At 39.5% G+C, this 20,964-nt stretch overlaps 1 protein-coding gene and 1 pseudogene across 1 annotated transcript in view; both read left to right on the top strand.

Annotated features, from left to right (window-relative positions):
* The first annotated feature begins 1,954 nt into the window (after positions 1-1,954).
* Positions 1,955-20,964, top strand: part of DNAH7 (dynein axonemal heavy chain 7) — a 336,427-nt gene continuing 317,417 nt past the window's right edge. Inside the window, exons 1-3 of the mRNA XM_024243333.2 lie at positions 1,955-2,111; positions 12,644-12,706; positions 19,490-19,552. Of these exons, the coding sequence (XP_024099101.2) occupies positions 2,097-2,111; positions 12,644-12,706; positions 19,490-19,552 (141 nt within the window). The 5' untranslated portion in view covers positions 1,955-2,096. The remainder of the gene's footprint in view (positions 2,112-12,643; positions 12,707-19,489; positions 19,553-20,964) is intronic.
* Positions 6,816-7,473, top strand: LOC129058078 (glutathione S-transferase A4-like; annotated as a pseudogene).

Below are 20,964 nucleotides of genomic sequence, written 5' to 3'. Positions count from 1 at the left end.
TGTATGTATATGTACGTATGTTTGTGTCCCAGCTTTCACTTCTTTAGGTTTGTACCAGAAGTGGAATTGTTGGATCATACGTATTTCTATTTTAATTTTTGGAGGAACTGCCATACTGTTTTCCATACCAGCTGCACCATTTTACATTCCCACGAGTGGTGCACAAGAGTTCCAATTTCTCTACATCCTCATTAACACTTGTTAATATTCTGTACATTAATCCCTCATCAGATTTGCAAATATCTGCTTCCATTCTGTGGACTGTCTTTTTTTTTTTTTTTTTTTTTTTTTTTGAGACGGAGTATCGCTGTGTCGCCCAGGCTGGAGTGCAGTGGTGTGATCTCGGCTCACTGCAACCTCCGCCTCCTGGGTTCACGCCATTCTCCTGCCTCAGCCTCCCGAGTAGTTGGGACTACAGGTGCCCGCCACCACGCCTGGCTAATTTTTTGTGTGTGTTTTTAGTAGAGATGGGGTTTCACCGTGTTAGGCAGGATGGTCTCCATCTCCTGACCTCGTGATCTGCCTGCCTCAGCCTCTCAAAGTGCTGGGATTACAAGCGTGGGGCACCGTGCCCGGCCTGTGTGGACTGTCTGTTTACTAATGAGAGTATTCTTTGATGCACAAAGTTTTTTTATTCTGATGCAGCCGAATTGTCTATTTTTTCCTTGTCGTTTTGGTGTCATGTCCAAGAAATCACTGCCAAATCCAAAGTCGCGAAGCGATTCTTCTAAGTTTTCTTCTAAGAGTTTTATAGTTTAAGACCTTACAGTTACATCTTTGATCAATTTTGAGATTATTTTGTATATGATGTTTTTAGGTAAAGGTCCAACTGCATTTTTTCTGCATGTGGACATTTAGTTTCCCCAGCATCATTTGTTGAAAATAAATTGTTAAGGTCACTATAGTTTTGTAGTAAGTTCTGAAATCAAGAAGTGTGAGTACTCCAACTTTGTTCTTTAATTTCAAGATTGTTTTGGCTATTTATGACCCCTTGAGTTTCCTTGTTAATTTCAGGATGGAATTCTGCCATTTCTTAGCATAAAACTTTTCAGTGGAGGTCAGTTGCTTTTGACATCCAAACTCCTGCCCTTTTATAGGGTCCTTTAAGATATACCACCTGCTTATCACCTCAGCTTCATCTCTAGACTGGCTCCAATCCCCTTTATCCAAACCTACTCATCGACCTCTCAGAACCATTTTCACTACTTCCAATAGCTATGCTCTCTTGTCTCAGGCCTTTGTATGTGACCTGCTTTTTGCCTGGCATTTCTTCTTCCTTCACATTTCAGCTTCCACATCCCTTCCATACCCTCCGTGAGAAAATTAGTTGGTGCTTTATGTTCTCGCTGAGGACTGCCATTCTTAGCACCATCTCCACTACATGGTAAGTGCTTGGCTTGGACACCCCCCTAGCCTGTGGCGAATGGATGTCTTGGTCACATTCGTGCTTAGCACACCAGTTTTCATGTAGTAAACCATCTGCGAATGTTGGTTTCAAGAATTGTTGGAAGGTTCCTTTACTGGTATTCTTCCAAAGGATAGTTTTCTAGAGTGTGGGAAGAGTCTAGAGGAGTTGGAAGCACATGAATAATGAAAGGTGTTTACTGGATCCTGCCTTGCATTACTCCACTCGCCCACATTAGCAACGAAATTTGTAATCATTTCATTCCAGTGTTTCTCCGAGACCTCTGAGGGGTTAAGGCAGCAGTCCCGGACACCCAGCTCATTTAGAAGGAGGGTGCGGAAGTGTGAGGATCTACTTCAGTAATCAGAGGATATTGGAGGAGACCCACCCAGTGTCTTTGGTTATTCAACGCACACCTTAGACCTCACAACACTAGCAGAAGGGCCCCAGAAATCTCTTGCGGGAGCGCGCGCCAGCTTCCGGGTCCAGCCCCAGGAGGAACACATGACCGGAAATGGAACCTGCGCGGGCCCGTTGCTTAGCAACAAACGCTGCCGGGACGCTAGACGGCTGTGGCGCGGAGGGAAGCTGAGACCACCGCAAGTCCTGGGGCGCTGCCTCTATCGTCCTAGGAGTTCCGCGGGCAGAAGTGACCCAGAAGCGCCGGTGAGGCCAGCGCGTCCTCGCAGCCATGAGCAGTGAGCAGGTGAGAGGGCTGCTCTTTGCCAGGCTTGCCGCCGCCGCGACGCTTCCCAGGCGTTTCAGAAGTGGTGGAAGCCTCTCCTGCCCACCGAACTCCCCAGCTGTGACTCCGCGGTGTACAGCTTCCTTCACCCCACTTGGCCTGGGTTACTGAGCGCTTTCCGCGAATGCCCTTATAAGTTCCCTTCCCAGCTGTTCGCCCTTGGTCGTCATAACAACCAAACCTAGCAGCCTAGTGGCGCGCCAGCAGGGGGAGCCACAGCCCAGAGCACCCCCAGAGTGCTAATGGGGGTGTGCTTGGGTGAAAGGCGGTCTGCGAGGAGTTGCAGTGGGTTTGGGTTCTAGGGTGGGAATCGAAGCCAACTCCTAGCAGTGTGACTTTGGACAAATCTCTTAGTCTCTGTAAGCCTTAGTTCTCCCACCTCTTATGCAGAGCGGGGGAAACATCAGAACAACTTTTCTTCTTTCTGAGGTTGTTGTCAATTTCAAATAAGATACCATCCCATACCATAAATACACAATATTATACTATACATGAAAGGCCTTGGTAAGTGACAAATGGCACTTCTTAAGATGATATTTAATGGTATGTGATAAAAGATGCACTTTGCAATAGCTGCTTTTCTTTCTCTTTCTCTTTTTTTCTTCCTTTCTCTCTTTTTCTTCTTTCTAAGAATTCTTTCTTTATTGAACTTAAGAGCAACTAACAGAAAGAAAGGCAGAACAATGGTCAGTCGTCTTAATATCAGCATAGAATGGGAAGATATTAAACGTGGGCATTATTCTGGCTAGCTAGAAAATAACTCTAGCTTTCTATGTAGTTATGAATAAGGAAAAGGACCCTATAAACCTCTTGGAAGAGAAACAGTTGTTTTTAAGCCTGCAAATTTCATTTAGCTTTTAAACAATATTAAACTGTAATTATTTCTTTTTTATTGCTTTATAATGCTTTTTTCGGTAGTGTTAGAATTTATTGTGGAAACAATATTAAAACGGATTTAGTCTTCTATCCATTGAGTTGTACATTACTAACAACTATGTGAAAATCCTGATTGGTTAATTCATCAAATAAGTAATTAATACCTGAAATGCTCAAGAAAATTTGGTTTGAACCTTTTTTAAAAAATAAGTATAATTTAAGAACTCAGAAATGGACACTGATTCATATGCTGAAGTATAATTAGTATTGGTATTAATAATTAAAGAGTAAATGAGCAAGCAAAAAACAAAAAGAATTCAGATACAAGTAACCAAAAACACTGAGCAATTGTTGAATAGATTTTACTAGTTTTTTCTACATGATATTAATGTAATCAGATTTAAAAAATAACATTTGTTATCGTCACCGTTATTATATATTGAGCAGCTTCTTTGCTTGTTGCCCAAATTAGTCTTCGGCCAGATCTTGAACCATATCCTAGTTGTTAGGGTTTAAAATACACTTTTATCACATTTCCAATGGTATTTCTCAATAGCTATTTTTCACAATTCCCCTAACTTACCCATCTACAACTAAAAAGTATCCACTAAAAACTCACCAGCCGTTACGTTCTAAATTTTGCTTCATCTTTATAAAAGTGATGTTGGGAAATGACACCCTAGTCTCTCACTCCCCCTCCAGAAATGTTGTGATTTATTGAAGAGGCAGCGGGATCTTAAAAGAATGGACATGATTTCCATTTTCCCCTTATTATTTTTGAACAGCAGAGGGCCCTCTATCACTGTTTTGGTTGATTTGTAATTTAAAAACTAATCTTGAGAATTTCATTTATGCTAATTTAGAGTATAGCTTTCCTTTGGAAGGATGAAAGTTTTTATATTTTAACCTAAAACAAACAGAATGGATTAAACTTTTGGAAATGCCATTTTTTATGTGACATTTACTTGTGTATTCATTCAGTTTGAGAAAGTGAGCAGGTGGTAAAATCGTATTTGCTGAAGGAGATTTTAACATATTCATCTCATTAGTGGAAGGTTGAGAGTGACATGGAATTTTTCAGGAATAGCAGTCTGGGCTTTTCTCTTAAATTAGGCATTTAGAAGAAATATAAATCTTTTGCGATTGCTCATTTCATTTTTAAAATGAGTTAAAACTTTAAAAGGCATTTTTAGTATCAGTTGAAAAACTTTCAGAGGTTTAAAGGCACAAATATCCAAAGACCAGGAAGCTGCCCACAGATATACTACAGATTGTGGGCAGAGAAGAGGAAAAAGCTGTCAGTCTTTTTCTACCCCAGCACTTTTTCTAGTTATGGAATCAAGTAATTTGTGTTTATATGATGTGATGCTCATTCCATTTTCCTTCATCATGTTTTTAAAATGACATTGCTTAAAAAGAGGAAAGAATGAACAAAGTTGGATATGAGACCAACAGCATGGTGATAACTTTAACAACCAGAACTCAAACATGTGACAACTGACAACTGTATTTAAATCAGTACTACTAAATTTTGAGAGGTTAATGTTGATTTAACCAGACACATTTATAGATTCTAGTCATTTGATCAGGAGGGTTAATACTTGGGCTATACCAGGCTTATGACATCTCTTCCAGCAGTCAAGTAGGTGAAAATCAGCGAAGTAAAAACAAAATGCAAAGCCAGACTATTTAAGGAAGACCCAGACTCCTTAGCAATTTTAATTTTAGAATGTAAAATTATATTAGTCAGGATCCCAACAGAAAACAGATGGCATACTCAAAAGGACTTAACTGAAGAACATTTATAAAAAGACCATTTGTAGAGGTGTTGGTAAGGTTAAAAGCTAATCTTGAGAATTTCATTTATGCTAATTTAGAGTGTAGTTTTCCTTTGGAAGGGTGAAAGGTAAGGTTAAGGGAACCACGAGGGATGAAGACACACTCAAGGATTAACAGCAGTAGGACAGTAGGATGCCATTACCATGGCTAGGCCTGATGGGTCATTGAAACTGAACATTATTCTCAGACCCTGATGAGTGCTAGACACTTGGAATGGTAGCTTCCTGACAGGAGCTGAGGTCTGGAAGAATTCAGCCACTATCAGAACAACAGGGAACAGGTAAGACTAGGAAACAAATATTCTAAACTTTCTGCCCTCCTGCTCTTCAGTCTCCTCCTGGTGCCTTTTTTGGTTAATTCCTATCAGAAGTCAGAGAACTGAAGGCACAGATGATGTCCATCTGTAGAATTCAGCCTCCCAGGCACAGAGCAGGAAGAGGAGGGTAAAGACTTGATCTGAGGCAGAGCACAACCGTCACAGACATTATTGTAAATGGATGCAATCTTCATAGACAGTTCCCTGTCCATAAATCAGTTGGATTAACAGTTGTTGAGGTCCTATGATGAATTTTTCATTTAAAATATTTATACCTAAGAATAAGTCTGAAAAAGACATATGACACCCTTATGAAGACTACTACAAAATGTTTCTGAAGGATATGCTCCCAGAATCTGATTAAGTAAAGAAATATATTGTGCTCAAAAGAGAGAAGAGTCAGTATTCAATGTGTTTCTATCATTGTCCTAAAAAATTTCGTGCAGTGTAGATCCTAAATTTCACATGGTAGAAAAAAGGTCAAGATTGCTTATGATAATTTTTAAGAACAGTAAAGTGGAGGGAATTGCCCTACAGATATCAAGACCTATCAGGAATCATAGTAAATTAGGCAATATAATAAAAATTTTTTTACAGATAATAAACCAATGGAATTAAGGGGACAAAACAGATGCACATATATATTTATGTTACATATACACACACATATGTGTGTATATATGAGATACATGCCTAAGAACTGTGTGTGTTTGTACTAAAATACATGCCCAAGGAGTTCGCTGAGACATCTTTTGTAATAGAGAAACATTGGAAATAAGTTAAATGTTCATTCACTAGAGAATGGAATGGATACATTGTACTATGCTCACAGAGTACTATACAGCTGTGAAAATCATTGAGAAACGTATTAATGGGGATAAATTTCAAAAATGTAATATTAAAAAATGGCATGTTGCAGAAGGGATACAAATTGTTTGATGGCATTTGTATAAAACTTAAAATCATGTAGTAATAATATCTTAGGTTGTTTGACAATCATATGTAGTAATAAGTGCAGTAAAAATTTGCATAGGAATGATAAACACAAAATTCCAGGATGGCAAAGAGTTGGGTTGAAGATACACAAGTGTTCATGATATTATTTTCTATATGTTTGAAATATTTCCTAATTTTAAAGAGAATAAGACGTGAGTAAATATAGTCTGCACAGACAATCTTGGTACAGGAAACAGATAAATTAATTGGGTGGTAATTGGAGTGGAAAGCACAATTAAAGAAGGTTTTTCTTCTTATTTATTTTTTATTATTTATTTATTTATTTTGAGACGGAGTCGCACTCTGTCCCCTAGGCTGGAGTGCAGTGGCACGATCTTGGCTCACTGCATCCTCCACCACCCGGGTTCACGCCATTCTCCTGCCTCAGCCTCCTGAGTAGCTGGGACTACAGGCACCAGCCACTATGCCCAGCTAATTTTTGTATTTTTAGTAGAGATAGGGTTTCACCATATTGGCCAGGCTGGTCTCAAACTCCTGACGTTATGATCCGCCTGCCTCAGCCTCCCAAAGTGCTGCGATTACAGGCATGAGCCACCGCGCCCGGCCTCTTTTCTTTTTAAAAATAAACATTCTTGGAGCTTCCAGATAGCTGAACAGAAAACCTTGAGCCAGGAAGCATGGCAGCCAAACCCAAGCTCTACTACTTTCGTGTCAGAGGCAGGATGGAGTCAGTCCTCTGGCTGCTGGCTGCAGCTGGAATAGAATTTGAAGAAGAATTTATTGAAACAAGATAATATAATATGAAAAGTTGCAGAAGGATAGACGCCTGCATTTTGGCCAAGTGCCTTTGGTTGAAATTGATGGAATGATGCTGACACTGCCTACAGCCATCCTCAGCTACCTTGCTGCTAAGTACAATGTCTGTGGGAAGGACCTGAAGGAGAGAGTCAAGATCAACATGTGTGCTGAGGGCACCCTGGACCTGATGATGATGATGGTGCTGGCCCACTGAGGAAAAAGAGGAGAACCTTGCTCAGTCGTGAAGAAAGCTAAAACCCAGTAGTTGGCCATCTTTGAAAAGATTTTGAAAGACCATGGAGAGGATCTTCTCGTTGGCAACAAATTCAGCTGGGCAGACATACAACTGTTAGAAGCTGTTCTAATGGTAGAAGAACTCAATGCTTCTGTTCTTTCTGACTTCCCTGTGCTGAAGGCATTTTAAACAGGAATCGCAACATCCCCAGAATTAAGAAATTCCTGCAACCTGGGAGTCAGAGGAAGCCGCTCCTTGATACTCAGTATGTTGAACTAGTTAGAAACATTCTGCAGTTCTAGTGGCAGCAGGTCACGTGATGGCAAGAATTAACAATCCAACCACAGTATCAGCACATGCCTTCTGTAGTGAATAATAGAAGCAAACTGTAGATCCTAGGAGGAAAGTGTCTGAAAAGAACCAAACTGGCCAGGCGTGGTGGCTCATGCCTGTAATCCCAGCACTTTGGGAGGCCAAGGCGGGTGGATCACCTGAGGTCAGTTGTTCGAGACCAGCCTGGCCAACATAGCGAAACCCCATCTCTACTCAAAATACAAAAATTAGCTGGTGTGGTGGCACATGCCTGTAATCCTAGCTACTCAGGAGGCTTAGGCAGGAGAATGGCTAGAACCCAGGAGGTGGAGGTTGCAGTGAGCCAAGATTGCACCACTGCACTCCAGCCTGGGTGATGGAATGAGACTCTGTGTCAAACAAACAAAAAACAAAAACCAAATCATGCTGCCATTAACAGCAAATGCTGATTAAATGTAACATTAAAACAAAAATAAACATTCTTTATTTGAATGTTGATGGGAGTTCTGTAGTATAAAGGGAGGCATTGGTAATTCAAGGAAGAAGGGGGATTATCAGAAAAGCACTGTCTTCAATAAAGTGAAAGGAGATGGAGGGATTGGCCTGTGATCGTAGGTGCAATAGTGTCCCCAACTGCTTGTGGATGAAGGATAGAAGAACGATGAAGGTGTGATCGTAAGTCTATAGACTTAGTTACAGGAAGATGGAGGCATTCTCAAGTACTAAAATGATGATGTGTGAGAAACTCTGGAGATAGGTCATTAGAAAACTTAGGACACCAAATATATTAGAAAATCTCAAAAGTTTTGGATGTCTGAGATTAGTAATCATGCACTTAAAGTGAATCCAGGAGGACTGGAGATGTGATTTTCCTTGAGCAATATATACCTACTTGGGTACAAGCATAGAGAAAGTAAGTAGTTGAATTCCAATGGGATTATGGTTTAGTTAAGTATGCGCCAGAGGGAGTTGAGGGTATTTGATAGGGTGTAGTTGTGACTATGGACTGTAGAACCTAAATTGGGCAAGGAGGAAGAGAAGATATGAGGGAGCAGATGGATGCTGAGAAGGAGCTTAGATATTAGAGGTCTCAATCAAAACAAAGAAATATAGGAGGACATCAGATCATACTTGCTGGGAGCAAAGGATGTGGTGATCAGAGAAAAGAATGTTTTAAAATCAAGATTTCTCAAGAGCTGCCATATTTAGTGATAAGATCCTAGAGGGGTTGCCATGAAAGTGGTTGGCAGAGGTGAAGCGGAAGACAAGGTTACAGATGAGGAGGTTAAGCAACTAAGAGACTAGGCTGTTAGGTAGATGTAGTCACATGCATATTTTTAAGTCACTGAGACTGAAGGCCAAGAGTAGAAGCTCTTTTTAATGTAAGTAAGTACAATGGAACTCAAACTTCAAAAAACAAAACAGATTTTGTATGGTTTACTGAACTGGGAAATCCAAGAGAATGGACATCAGAATAGATTCAGGTATGTAATGGACATATGATATAATAAAGATTCTTTCTCCTTTCCTCTTCCCTTTCTTTCTTGATCCCCCATTCTTTCTTTTTCTCCACCCCGATCTCTCTTTCCACTCTCCACTTTCTTTGCAATTCCTTAGACCATGGTTATGGTAATAATGGATATTGTGAGATGTTGGATCCAGGATATATGTTCTAGGTAAAGCTCAAAGGGTTTGCTACTGAATTAAATGTGTGATATGAGAAAAAGGGAGGAATCAAGGATGGTGCCAGGGATTTTGGCTTAAATAATGGTGTTAATGGTGATGCCATTGACTGAGTTTAAGAAAATATGGGGAAATTCTGGTAGAGTTTGTGGGAGTTGATTGATCAAACAATATTTTGGACGCATTAAATTAGAGATGTCTATTTGACCTCTGAGTGGAGAGAGCAAAAATCAAATATAGGAGTGGGGAACTTAGGATAAAGGGTAATACTGGGGAGGTAAATTTGGGAGAGTCCAGTGTATGGGTAATATTTAAAATATTTGGGCTGGATAGGGTCAATTAGAAAGGAAACATACCTGAGGATTGAGGGATGTCTGTCACACGAAGATCAGAAAATGAGAAGGAACAGGAGAAATAAGATCAAGAGAGCTATTATACATCATGATGACTAGACTTCATAAAAATATATCCTTGAAAATTGCTATTAGAGTAGATTTTAAGTGCTCGTACCACAAAAAATAAGTATGTGGGGTAATGCATATGTTAATTAGCTTGATTTAGCCATTCTACGATTTATACATATATCAAAACACCACATTATATACCATAAATGTATACAATTTTTATTTGTAAATTTAAAAATGAATTTAAAAAAAAGAATGAATTGGCAATGAAAAGTTTAAGTGTTCACAGAGTTAGGAAGAGCATAAAATATATAATCATTCTGGAAATTGAGTGAAGACAGTATTCAAGAAGGAGACAGTGATCAACTGTGTCAAAATACTGTTAAAAGATTGAGTAAAATGAGGCCCGAGAATTTACCACAGGACTCGGCATTGTGGAGGTAATCGGAGCTCTTGATGAGAGTGGTATGCAAGGAATAAATACCTCACTGGAGAACATTCTGGAGAAATTGGGAGCAGAAAAATCAGGCAATTGCTAGAGGGAATATAGGATTAAGGCTGATACTTTTTCTGATGAAATTTTAAGATGTTTGCATACTAGTGAAAATAATAGGGAGAGGACAAAAGGCACATTAGAGAGAGTTTCAAATTGCTGCAGCAAAAACAATGTCGTTTGGTAGTTGACTGAAAAATGTATTAAAGGCCAAGTGATAGAAATAAAAGTAAATACCACCTTGGCCTCTATAAGGGAAACAACACCAGAGATAAGCAGAAAATCTTTAGACTGAGAGAGAAAAGAGAGATTATCTATGAATGGAGGACATATACATTGAAAATAAACCTCATTATTTTGGAAAAGAGAGTATGGGGGATAATGGACAGACTGCAAGTGGATTTTTTGAATACTCCAAGCTATCTCTCTTTATTGAATGGAAACATAGTTTTTTTGTTTTTGTTTTTCTTTCTTTTTTTTTTTTTTTTGAGACAGTGTCTCTCTCTGTTGCCCAGGCTGGAGTGCAGTGGCGCAATCTCGGCTCACTGCAAGCTCTGCCTCCTGGGTTCACACCATTTTCCTGCCTCAGCCTCCTGAGTAGCTGGGACTACAGGTGCCCGCCATCACACCCGGCTAATTGTTTTTTGTATTTTTAGTACAGATGGGGTTTCACCCTGTTAGCCAGGATGGTTTCGATCTCTTGACCTTGTGATCCGCCCACCTCAGCCTCCCAAAGTGCTGGGATTACAGGCATGAGCCACTGCGCCCAGCCGGAAACATAGTTTTAATATTAACCAGAATGTTAAACTCTCTGCTCGAAGAGAAGAGCCATCCCTTCCCCAAAGCCTTTAGATTTAAGACCTCATGGGAGAAGGCGTGGCTGTGGCCCAGTGGGTGGAAAAACATTTGCTGAGGAGATGCAGGTCTGGGCTAGGAGGAGAAAACCACCCGCTGGGATCCTGAAAGTTTGAAAGGAAGTCTCCCTCTGTGATGTAAGTGAAACTTGTGGAAAGCTGCCCACAGGGATGCTGGTGAAACTTGCTGGAGGGTGTCTGCCTCTGAGTTAGCCTCACACCATAGATTGACAAGGTTGCTGACTGCTGGCAGCCACACCATGGGAGCTATGAGAAAAAGCACTGGAATCAGGAAGAAAGCCTCTTCCTCTTACAGTGCTTCTTGGCACCCATGATAATATGCTGGTTGTCAAAGGAGAAATGTTATAATATCCTGTTACATATCCCAAAGGAGGGCAAAAAAGGCAGATTTGGAGCTGAGGAGATAAATTGACAACTGGCCAGAAGCATAACTCATATTATCTGCTTTATAGGTCAAATTGTCATTTTCAACAAATGCTTCCTCTCACCTAGACAAAACTTCTACCATGGAATTATTCTCTACTGCAAAGGAGATTAGCCCCTTTCTCTTAAGGTTACTGCTAAGAGGTTCAAATGTTACTTATGGCAGTTTGTGGGGGGAAAAACCAGAATACATATTCACCTTAGGAAGTAGACCATTCTAGGAAAAAAAAAAATGAAGTTTTAGTTATAGAGAAGGGAGGTAGGGCCAAGTAAGTTTTGAATAAATTAGTTTCAGACAGAATTCCAGAAGATATGCCCAATTCCCCATTAAATTGTCTTGGAATCCTCATGAAAAATAAATTGCCCATAAATGTCTGGGTTTATTTCTGAACTCCTAATTCTTTTCCCTTGATCTCTGTTTATCCTTATGCTAGAGCAATGCAGTCTTTATTACTGTAGTTTTGTAGTAAGTCGTAAAATCTCGAAGTGTGAGTCTACCAAATTTGTTCTTCTTTTTCAAGATTGTTTGATTCTTCTTGATACATTTCCATGTTAATTTTATGATCAATTTGTTAATTTCTACAAAAAAGGAAGCTGGGATTTTGATAGGGATTATGTTCCATCTGTAGAATATTTTCAGGGTGTATTGCATCTTAACAATGTTAGTCTCTCAATCCATGAACATGGGTTGTCCTTTTATTTATTAAGAACTTTAATTTTTTTGAATAATGTTTTGTGGTTTCGTTGTATAGGTCTTATGCTTCTTTTGTTAAATTTATTCTTAAGTCTTTTATTCCATTTCATGCAATTGTAAATGGAATTGTCTCTTAATTTCAATTCTGTATTAAATACAATTAAATACAATTGATTTTTAAAATACATATGATTACTGTGTTGTTATAAGGGATACAAATCAGGAAAAAACACATGGAGAGACACATGGGGAGAGGCCTGGGAGGGTCCTGGGTGCGGAGCTTCCATGCCCTCTCCCTGTGGAATTGGGATGCATCGCCCTCCTGGCGTATCCTATATACATTTGACTTTTGTGTATTGATCTTGTATCCTGCAACCTAGCTGGATACAAGAACTCATTGACTAGCTTTAATATTTTTTGATGAATTATTTAAGATTTTCTGTATACAAGATCATGCCATTTGTACAGTATGTTTTAGAATATTTTGGATGATATGTGCTTACAATAAACACTGTAAAATTTGGTTGAGTGAATCAATTTTAGCATTAGCGGAGTAAACAGTTTTGTTTTTTCATGTTTTTCATACAGGATAAATCGGCCAGCAAAGAAAAATCCAAGACACCAGTAAGATTTCTACCACAGCTGTCTATGGTAATTTACCAATATACCATCATACTTTATTCCTTTATTATAATGTTTGTTTACTACTTTTCAAGCTTGAAAGTAAGTTACTGAATTTCTGATTTTAAATTTTATACAATTTTAAATTCCATTTGATTCTTTTCTGATGGAGGAATTCTATGAGGTACATAGCTTAGGAAGAATAATATCAATAAAATAACTATAGGCTGTAATTTTCAGGTATGTACAGGATGGTTGGGTACAGGTTAGATTTTACAGAATAAAATTTGCTGTCTAGGTATGTTGAGTTTAATGCTGTTGAGTTAAACTATTATAACTTCTACAGAAGTTGAGTTTAAGTGGAGTTTCAATTCAAATATTATTTGTTTTGAAACATTTTAAGAGCTCAGCATGAACTGTGTAATGGAATTTGGACTGCTTTATGCAGAGTTGATTCCTAATGTTTTGAAATAAAAAAAACTTGGATGAAAATTTTAAGTGTATGATCTTGGACATTTCAAGTACATGTTTAAGTTGTGTACCTACTCATATTAATAATACCAAGATTACCAAAAGTTCTACAAAATAGAATCAAAGCATTTTTTTTAGTTCTGCAAACATTTATCTTGTTTCTAGTTTATAAGTACCTGAAATGAAATAGACATTTTCTCTTTTAAAAAATTTGACAAATTCTAAAATTGAAAAAAAAGGTATTAGCTTTTTTGACATGTTAAATTTAAATTTACTTGCTGAATAAATATTCAGTGGCTGAGCTGAATAACCTCTTCTAGTCAGCAAGGCATGTAATTGTCTAAAATGCTTTTGTTGGCTGATTTAAAACCTTATATTGTGCTCATATTTGACTGGCTCTTGTATTTTTCCTTCCGTATCCTTTGAGTTTTATGTCTTTTAAAAGAAATTAGATTTTTAAGAGGTATTTAAAAACATTGATTTATTTAAAAATTTTTATTTGAATATTAAAGTTTGTTCCTGGCTATAAGTTCTCCAGCAGTAATTAAGACGTAGAGTGATTTTCATTATGGACCTTTGGGCTTCTAGAGGTGAACTCTGTAGTTGAAATTGGCACTGGTGGCTCTCAGGCCCTGTGAGCTGGTGACCTGATTCTTACCCTTTCTGTACACCTCATTCATATCCCTCCCACGAGTCTTAAATCTTTTGTGGAACAAGATTAGAGTTGAACAATGAAAGGGCAGATGGAAAGATGAAAGAGCACTGACTTACGTGTTTTCCTAGCCTATTTTCCTGTGCACGAGGTATCTGAAACAAGGACTTGGGTGCAGGTAGTGTATTTGAGAAGCGATAATAAGAGATTGAGGAGAGTAAAAGTAGGAAGAAGGAAAGGCCATACAACCATGGGCTATCAAGTTGATTAGCACAGTAGGTAACTGGTGTGTCCTGCCATGACCTTTGAGCTTATAGAATGCTTCCTGGAACTGATCACCTGAGGACGGTCAAGGAATAGCATTTATCTGTCATCTTTCATCCTGTATTGGTGAAAGATTGTTCCTGGGGATGTTGACTCCCATCCTCTTCTGGCTGCTCATGTGTGTGAGCAGAGTGGGCTCTTCCTAGAGTCCCATACTGCAGCATTAGAGGATTCCCACTGCAGAAAGGAAAAAACATTTCTTTTTTCTTTTTATCTTTTTTTTTTTTCAGACGGAGTGCAGTGGCACAATCTTGGCTCACTGCAACCTCCACCTCCCGGGTTCAAGCAATTCTCCTGTCTCAGCCTCCTGAGTAGCTGGGATTACAGGCATATGCCACCACGCCCGCCTAATTTTTGTATTTTTAGTAGAGATATGGTTTCACCATGTTGGCCAGGCTGGTCTCGAACCCCTGACCTCAGGTAATCCACCCGCCTCTGCCTCCCAAAGTGCTGGGATTACAGGCGTGAACCACTGCGCCCGGCTGCAAAAGATATTCTATTGATGTGAGAAGCTAGCACAGAACTGTTTACTGCGGCCATGTCTGGAATCCAAGGTGAGGCCAGCAGGATGTGAGGCATCATTTGCCAGATGATTTTTCTGACATATGTGTGGCTGCTTGTCTTGGTTAGCTAGAGAAGAACTATTTGTAAAATATTCTATGAGATACATATTCTGCACTGCAATGTAAGAAGGAAACATTAAGGTCCTCACCACCCTTCTTCACCTAGAGTGATGGTGAGACTTGGAGAAATAGCTCAGAAAGAATGGACGATGCAGAGATCTTAAAAAGTCAGGGTGGTAGCAGTGATGGGGTTGTTGTATAGGAGGCTTGGGTTACATAGGGTGTTTTGGATATTTGTAGTGACTCCAGGACAATAGATGTCATTCGAATTACCTCTGTCCCTGATTTGAAAATTCCAGGGCACTTGGACTAGACATCCCAGAGCTGTTCCTCTCTGTCATCTATAACTGCATTCTTCTCAGGCCTTTGCCACACCCTCATTCTCCCCAAAGGGAAGGCTTCAACTCTGAGAACACCTATTGCACCTGTTAGCTTGAAAATGTTGTACTCATATTTCCCTTCCCATTGTGTAGCCCAATGGGAATTGTAGAAACAAGAACCATTTGGGTTACAGCATTGTATATGTGTGAAACATTCCCCTAATCTGGTGCTTGTATTTCAGAAAGTACTGTCTGAAGCTCATTGCACTCTTTTCTTTTCTTTTCCTTTCCTTTCTTTTCTTATCTTTAGTTATCCATTTTTTAGGGCATGGTTAACCATTTTGTAATTTTTTTTGAGATAGGGTCTTGCTGTGTTGTCCAGGCTGGAGTGCAGTGGTGTGAGCATGGCTCACTATAGCCTCTACCTCCTGGGCTTATGTGAGCCTCACCAGTAGCTGGGACCACAGGCATGGGTCACCACGCCCAGCTAATTTTTGTATTTTTGGTAGAGACAGGCTTTCACCATGTTGCCCAGGCTGGTCTTGAACTCCTGGGCTCAAGTGATCCTCCTGCCTTGGCTTTCCAAAAGTGCTGGGATTATAGCTGTGAGCCATTGTGCCCAGCCTCACCATTTTATAATTTTTTAAGATAAAGCTAAAATGACTTTAAAGTCAGTTTTCCCATTGAATTAGTTCCTTCTCATGCTGCTATGAAGAAATACCCGAAACTGGGTAATTTATGAAGAAAAGAGCTTTAGTTGATTCACAGTTCCACATGGCTAGGGAGGCCTCAGGAAACTTACAAACATGGTGGAAAGGGAAGCAACTTTCTTCTTCACATGGTGGCGGGAGACAAGAGGGAGAAGAATGAGGGCCAAGTGAAGGGGAAGCCCCTTATACAACCATCAGCTCTTGTGAGAACTCACTATCACAAGACTAGCATGGGGGAAACTGCCCCCATGATTCAATGACCTCCCACCAGGTCCCTCCCATGACACATAGGGATTATGGAAACTATAATTCAAGATGAGATTTGGGTTGGGACACAGCCAAACCATGTCACTCATCTCTATAAGACTGATTTAGTAGGTGGAGGTGGGGTGGGGTGAGGGGTTAGGAGAACAGTTTAGGTAGGTGTACACATAATTCATGTATCAGAACATATTTTATTTATTTAAAGACAGGGTGTCTCTCTCTTGCCCAGGCTGGAGTGCAGTAGTGCAGTTTTGGCTCACTGCAACCTCCACCTCCTGTGCTCAAGCAATCTTCCCGAGTAACCGGGACCACAGGCATGCCACCACCATACCCAGGTTATTTTTGTGTATCTTTTTTGGTAGAGATGGAGTTTCACCATGTTGCCCAGGCTGGTCTTGAACTCCTGAGCTCAAGCACTCCGCTCCCCTTTGCCTCCCAAAGTGCTAGGATTACAGGCATGAGCCATCACACCCAGCCAAAAATAATTTAAACAATAAAGAATGCTATGCATCTTCAAAGGAAATTATTTACAGTTGGAGTTAAGAAATGAAATGTAAACTTTTTCGATATTGGTCTTAAAGAAAGAGCTAGATTTTAACAGGGAGATATTTTGGAACCTATTGGTGGCTCTGATAGGGTAATTAATACTATCTGACAAAGAGACTTAACCCAACAAAGATTAGGCCTTGCTCACGTGAAGTCTGATGAGGGTCAGGTAGCGCTGCATCTTATAGCTATGCCAGTGGGAACACATGGGCTCCATGGGTGTGAGATAGTGATGGAGGAAGCACACCAGCTCTTAACTCCCTGTCCCTCCAGCTCTTAACTGCCTGTCCCTCTAGCACTTAACTGTGTTTCCTGTTGTGCTCACATTTCACTGGCCACACAAATCATATGGCTACAAAGAAACTAAGAGAGGCTGGAAAATAGTTTGGAGTATGTTGAGGAAGGCTTTGGACACCAAGAAGAGTTGTGCCTACTTCAACAGGGGGCTTTAAAATGTTTCTGAACAGGGGAGCAGTATGATCAGAGCAGTGCCTTTGAGAGGTAGAGGTGACCTTTTGTTACCAGCATTTTCGGTAAATCCAGGCCCATGTCTCCTGTTGCCTGTATTATTCTTAAAAAGCTGCTAAACTAGCCTCACTGCTGACTCTAGTCCCCTGCTTCTCATGTATCTTGTTCGTATCATCAGAACCATTTATGAAATAGCTTTTGTATGTCTCTACATCATAAACAGGATAGCATTATAATTTATCATCTAAACTAAGATGCCATTGAGAGCGAAAGTTCTACTAGTTATGCTTGGGCAAACTGAGACTAAAGGTGTAAACTGGGACTGTCTTCAGCAAACTGAGACTAAAGGTCACCCTAAAAGGAGACTGCAATGGCTCTGTATTGCCAGCCTGGCCAGTCAAGCCCTGAAACCCATGTCTTCCATAATATAACAGAACCCACTTGTCTAGCTCTAGTTCGTTCTTCCCCTACCTTTTATTCAGGTTCCTACTCAAACATAACCCCTGCAGAGAGGCTCTTACTACTGCATCTAACCTAGCACTTTTCCACTCCTTCCCTCTCTGTTCTTTCACACTGTTTTATTATTCTTCATTGTACATACTAGTTTCTGAGATTATGTTATAGATCTGTTCTGAAATAACTGTCTGTACCTCCTCTAGAATGTGTACTCCATAAGCGGAGGGACTTAGTCCTTTCCACTACTATAGACTAGGTATCTTAGTCTATAGTCCTATGACTTAGTCTATGAGCCCAGCACATGGTAGGAGCTGGTGAACCATTGTTGAATTAGGGAATGGATTACCTTCCCCATCCACTCCAACATAGCCTCAAAGCCTGCCATTGACATTTAGACTCCAATTCTTGATGCGCCCTCTGACTTCAGTAAGCTCTTTGCTGTCCTTCTCTGTGGAGATCCAGGTATGCTTTAAGGCTTAGCTTCCACCCTTTTTCTTTTTGAAACATTCTTAGAATACTCTGTTCCACATCCTCTCCTAGATGGAAGCACACGGTGTTTAATATTAACTGGACTGTGTGCTTTGTGAAGGCAGAGACTACATGATTTCTTATCTACGTAATAGGCACAAAAGTGGTACAACAGTATGTACCCCACAGCGTATAGAATATTAAAGGAGTTAATTCATGTAAGCTTCTTAGAACAATGTGGAACACATATGGTAATCAACATAAAATATGCTCTAATCAATATATAAACATTGATAATTTACATTCTTTGTGTTTTGTACTAAGTCTTCAACATCTAGTACATATTTTACACTTAAACATATCTCACTTCAGAGGAGCTGCATTTCAAGTGTTTGGTAGCTACAGGGGGCTAGTGCATACTGTTTTGGACAGCACAGCCCTGAAGAATAGGGGAATAGCAGATATAAGGAGCAGCCACTCCCTCTAGGTCTGAGAGAGAGTGCTCAAGGAACAAACTTGGAAGAGCCATCCCTTCCCCAGAGCCTTAGAGTCAGACCTCATGGGAGATGTGGCTGTGGCCCACTGGATGACAAAGACATTTGCTGAAGAGCTGCAGGTCTGGGCTGGGAGGTGAAAACCACCTACTGGGATCCTGAAAGTTTTAAAGGAAGTCTCTGTCTGTGGTGTAAGTGAGACTTGTGGAAAGTTGCTGTCAACTTGCAATATCAGCATACAAGTAAAAAGGTTTTATTTGAGAATAATATACAAGAAGTGAGATTGCAATCCAGGACTTACGTACAGACTAGGGTGGCCTCCAGTATGTCTGGAGAACAAGTTAAATGATTAGGGTTTAATTGGGGAAAGAGGAGGTTATACAAGTTGTTCTGAAAGAAAGTTTATTGGCACTGGCAGTGTCTTACAAGAGCTGGCGAGTTTTGATTGGTGAGTGTCAGTAGTTCCTAGGTAGAACTTGTGATTTTTTTTTCTTGAGACAGAGTGTTGCTCTGTCGCCCAGGCTGGAGTGCGGTGGTGCGATCTCAGCTCACTGCAACCTCCGCCTCCTGGGTTCACGCCATTCTCCTGCCTCAGTCTCCCGAGTAGCTGGGACTACAGGCACCCAACACCACGCCCGGCTAATTTTTTGTATTTTTAGTAGAGATGGGGTTTCACCATGTTAGCCAGGATGGTCTCGATCTCCTGACCTTGTGATCTGCCCGCCTCAGCCTCCCAGAGTGCTGGGATTACAGGCATGAGCCACCGCACCAGGCCGGTTTTGCATACTTTTTAAAGCTTTCTGATAAGTATTGCTGGATATAATTTTCCTTTATTTTCTTGCTCTAAAGAAAACAATCCTGAGACAAATCTGAGAATTTAAAAAGCAGTAAAGTGTATCTTTGAATATGTTGGATAATATGTACTTTTTAAATAGTCTTTCTGTAAAATTTGGTTCAGTGAATCAATTTTAGCACTAACAGAGTAAACACTTTTTTCCCCTGATATTTTTCACACAGGAGAAATTAGCCAGCAAAGAAAAGTCCAAGGCACCAGCAAGAGCTTTACCACAGCTGTCTATGGTAACTTATCCAAATATATTCTCATTGAATTTTTGTGCTTCAAAAAATGTTTATTAGTTTTCTAACTTGAAAATAAGTAAGCGAATTCCTGCTCCATTTGATTCTTTTCTGATGGAGAAATTCTATGAGGTGTGCATATTAGGACAAAATAACTATCTTAGTAAAGTAACCATAAGCTATAATTACCTGTATATATAGAATATTTCAGTATTCTGAATGAATGACTTGCCAAGATTGGTTAGCAAAAGGAGTGTTAGCGTTGGAGTAAATAAAAAAGGGCTTGGGGTAAAGCTTTGCCTCTAATGGCTCTGTGCCCTTTGGGGAGTCACTTATCTCTTGAGCCTCAGTTTCTGAGTTTGAAAATGAGCTGAGTTGATTTGATGATCTTCAAGGAGATGGCTCTTCCAGCAGAAAAATGCCATGCTACAAAATATTTCTTAGATTTTGGAATTTTTTTTTCATTATTTTGACTATAAAGTGTCATTGTCTTGTGGAAGAGGCAGTTAATAGACATTTTCAGTTGATAAAGCCCTGTACAAGTTAGATTTTAGTGTAATAAAATTTATTGTCTAGTAATTATGTGGAGTTTAATGCCACCAAGTTACAATCTTGTGACTCCTGAAAGTTAAATTTAAGGGGAAAGTCAATGCAAATATTATTATTTTTAAAAAAATTGATAAAATATACATAACATAAAATTTACCATTTTAACCATTTTTAAGTATTCAGTGGCATTCATTACATTCACATTGTTGTATAATTATTACTACCACTCATCTCCAGAACTCTTTTCATCCAACTAAACAGCAACCCTGTCCGTCAAACAATGACTCCCCATTTTCCCCTCCCCCACCTCCTGGCAAACCACCATTCTACTTCTTGTCTCTATGTATTTGACTACTCTAGGTATTTCATATTGGTGGAATCATACAATATTTGTCCTTTTATGCCTGGCTTATTTCACTTAACATAATGTCTTCAAGGTTCATCCAAAGCATTATTTGCTTTGAAAGATATTTTAAAAGCTGAGAACAAACTATAGAATTGAATTTGTGTTGCTTTGTACAGAGAAGATTCCTGATAATTTGAAATGAAGGACAGTTTCACTTAGGAAACTTGAACTAACATTGTTAGATTAATTATATTGAACATTTAAAAATACAAATTTTAATTGAAAATATACTTTTATTGATAATGGCAAATTATTGTAAAATGCCTGCAGAATCGAGCCATAGCATGTTTTCTCTAGTTCTGCAAAATCCCTCTTAATTTTCTAGTGTAAAAGATAAAAAACTGAAATGGAATAGATATTTTTTAGTTTGTTGTGGATTGTTAGTTTACAGATGTAGAAATATAAACTTAATTTAAATTTTCTTATTGAATATCTATGGCTGAGATGCATAATAATTCTT

The sequence above is a fragment of the Pongo abelii genome, chromosome 11 (assembly GCF_028885655.2).
Source record: "Pongo abelii isolate AG06213 chromosome 11, NHGRI_mPonAbe1-v2.0_pri, whole genome shotgun sequence".
NCBI lineage: Eukaryota > Metazoa > Chordata > Mammalia > Primates > Hominidae > Pongo > Pongo abelii.
Note: the sequence above shows the minus strand (reverse complement) of the source record. Positions and strands in the feature narration are given on the sequence as shown.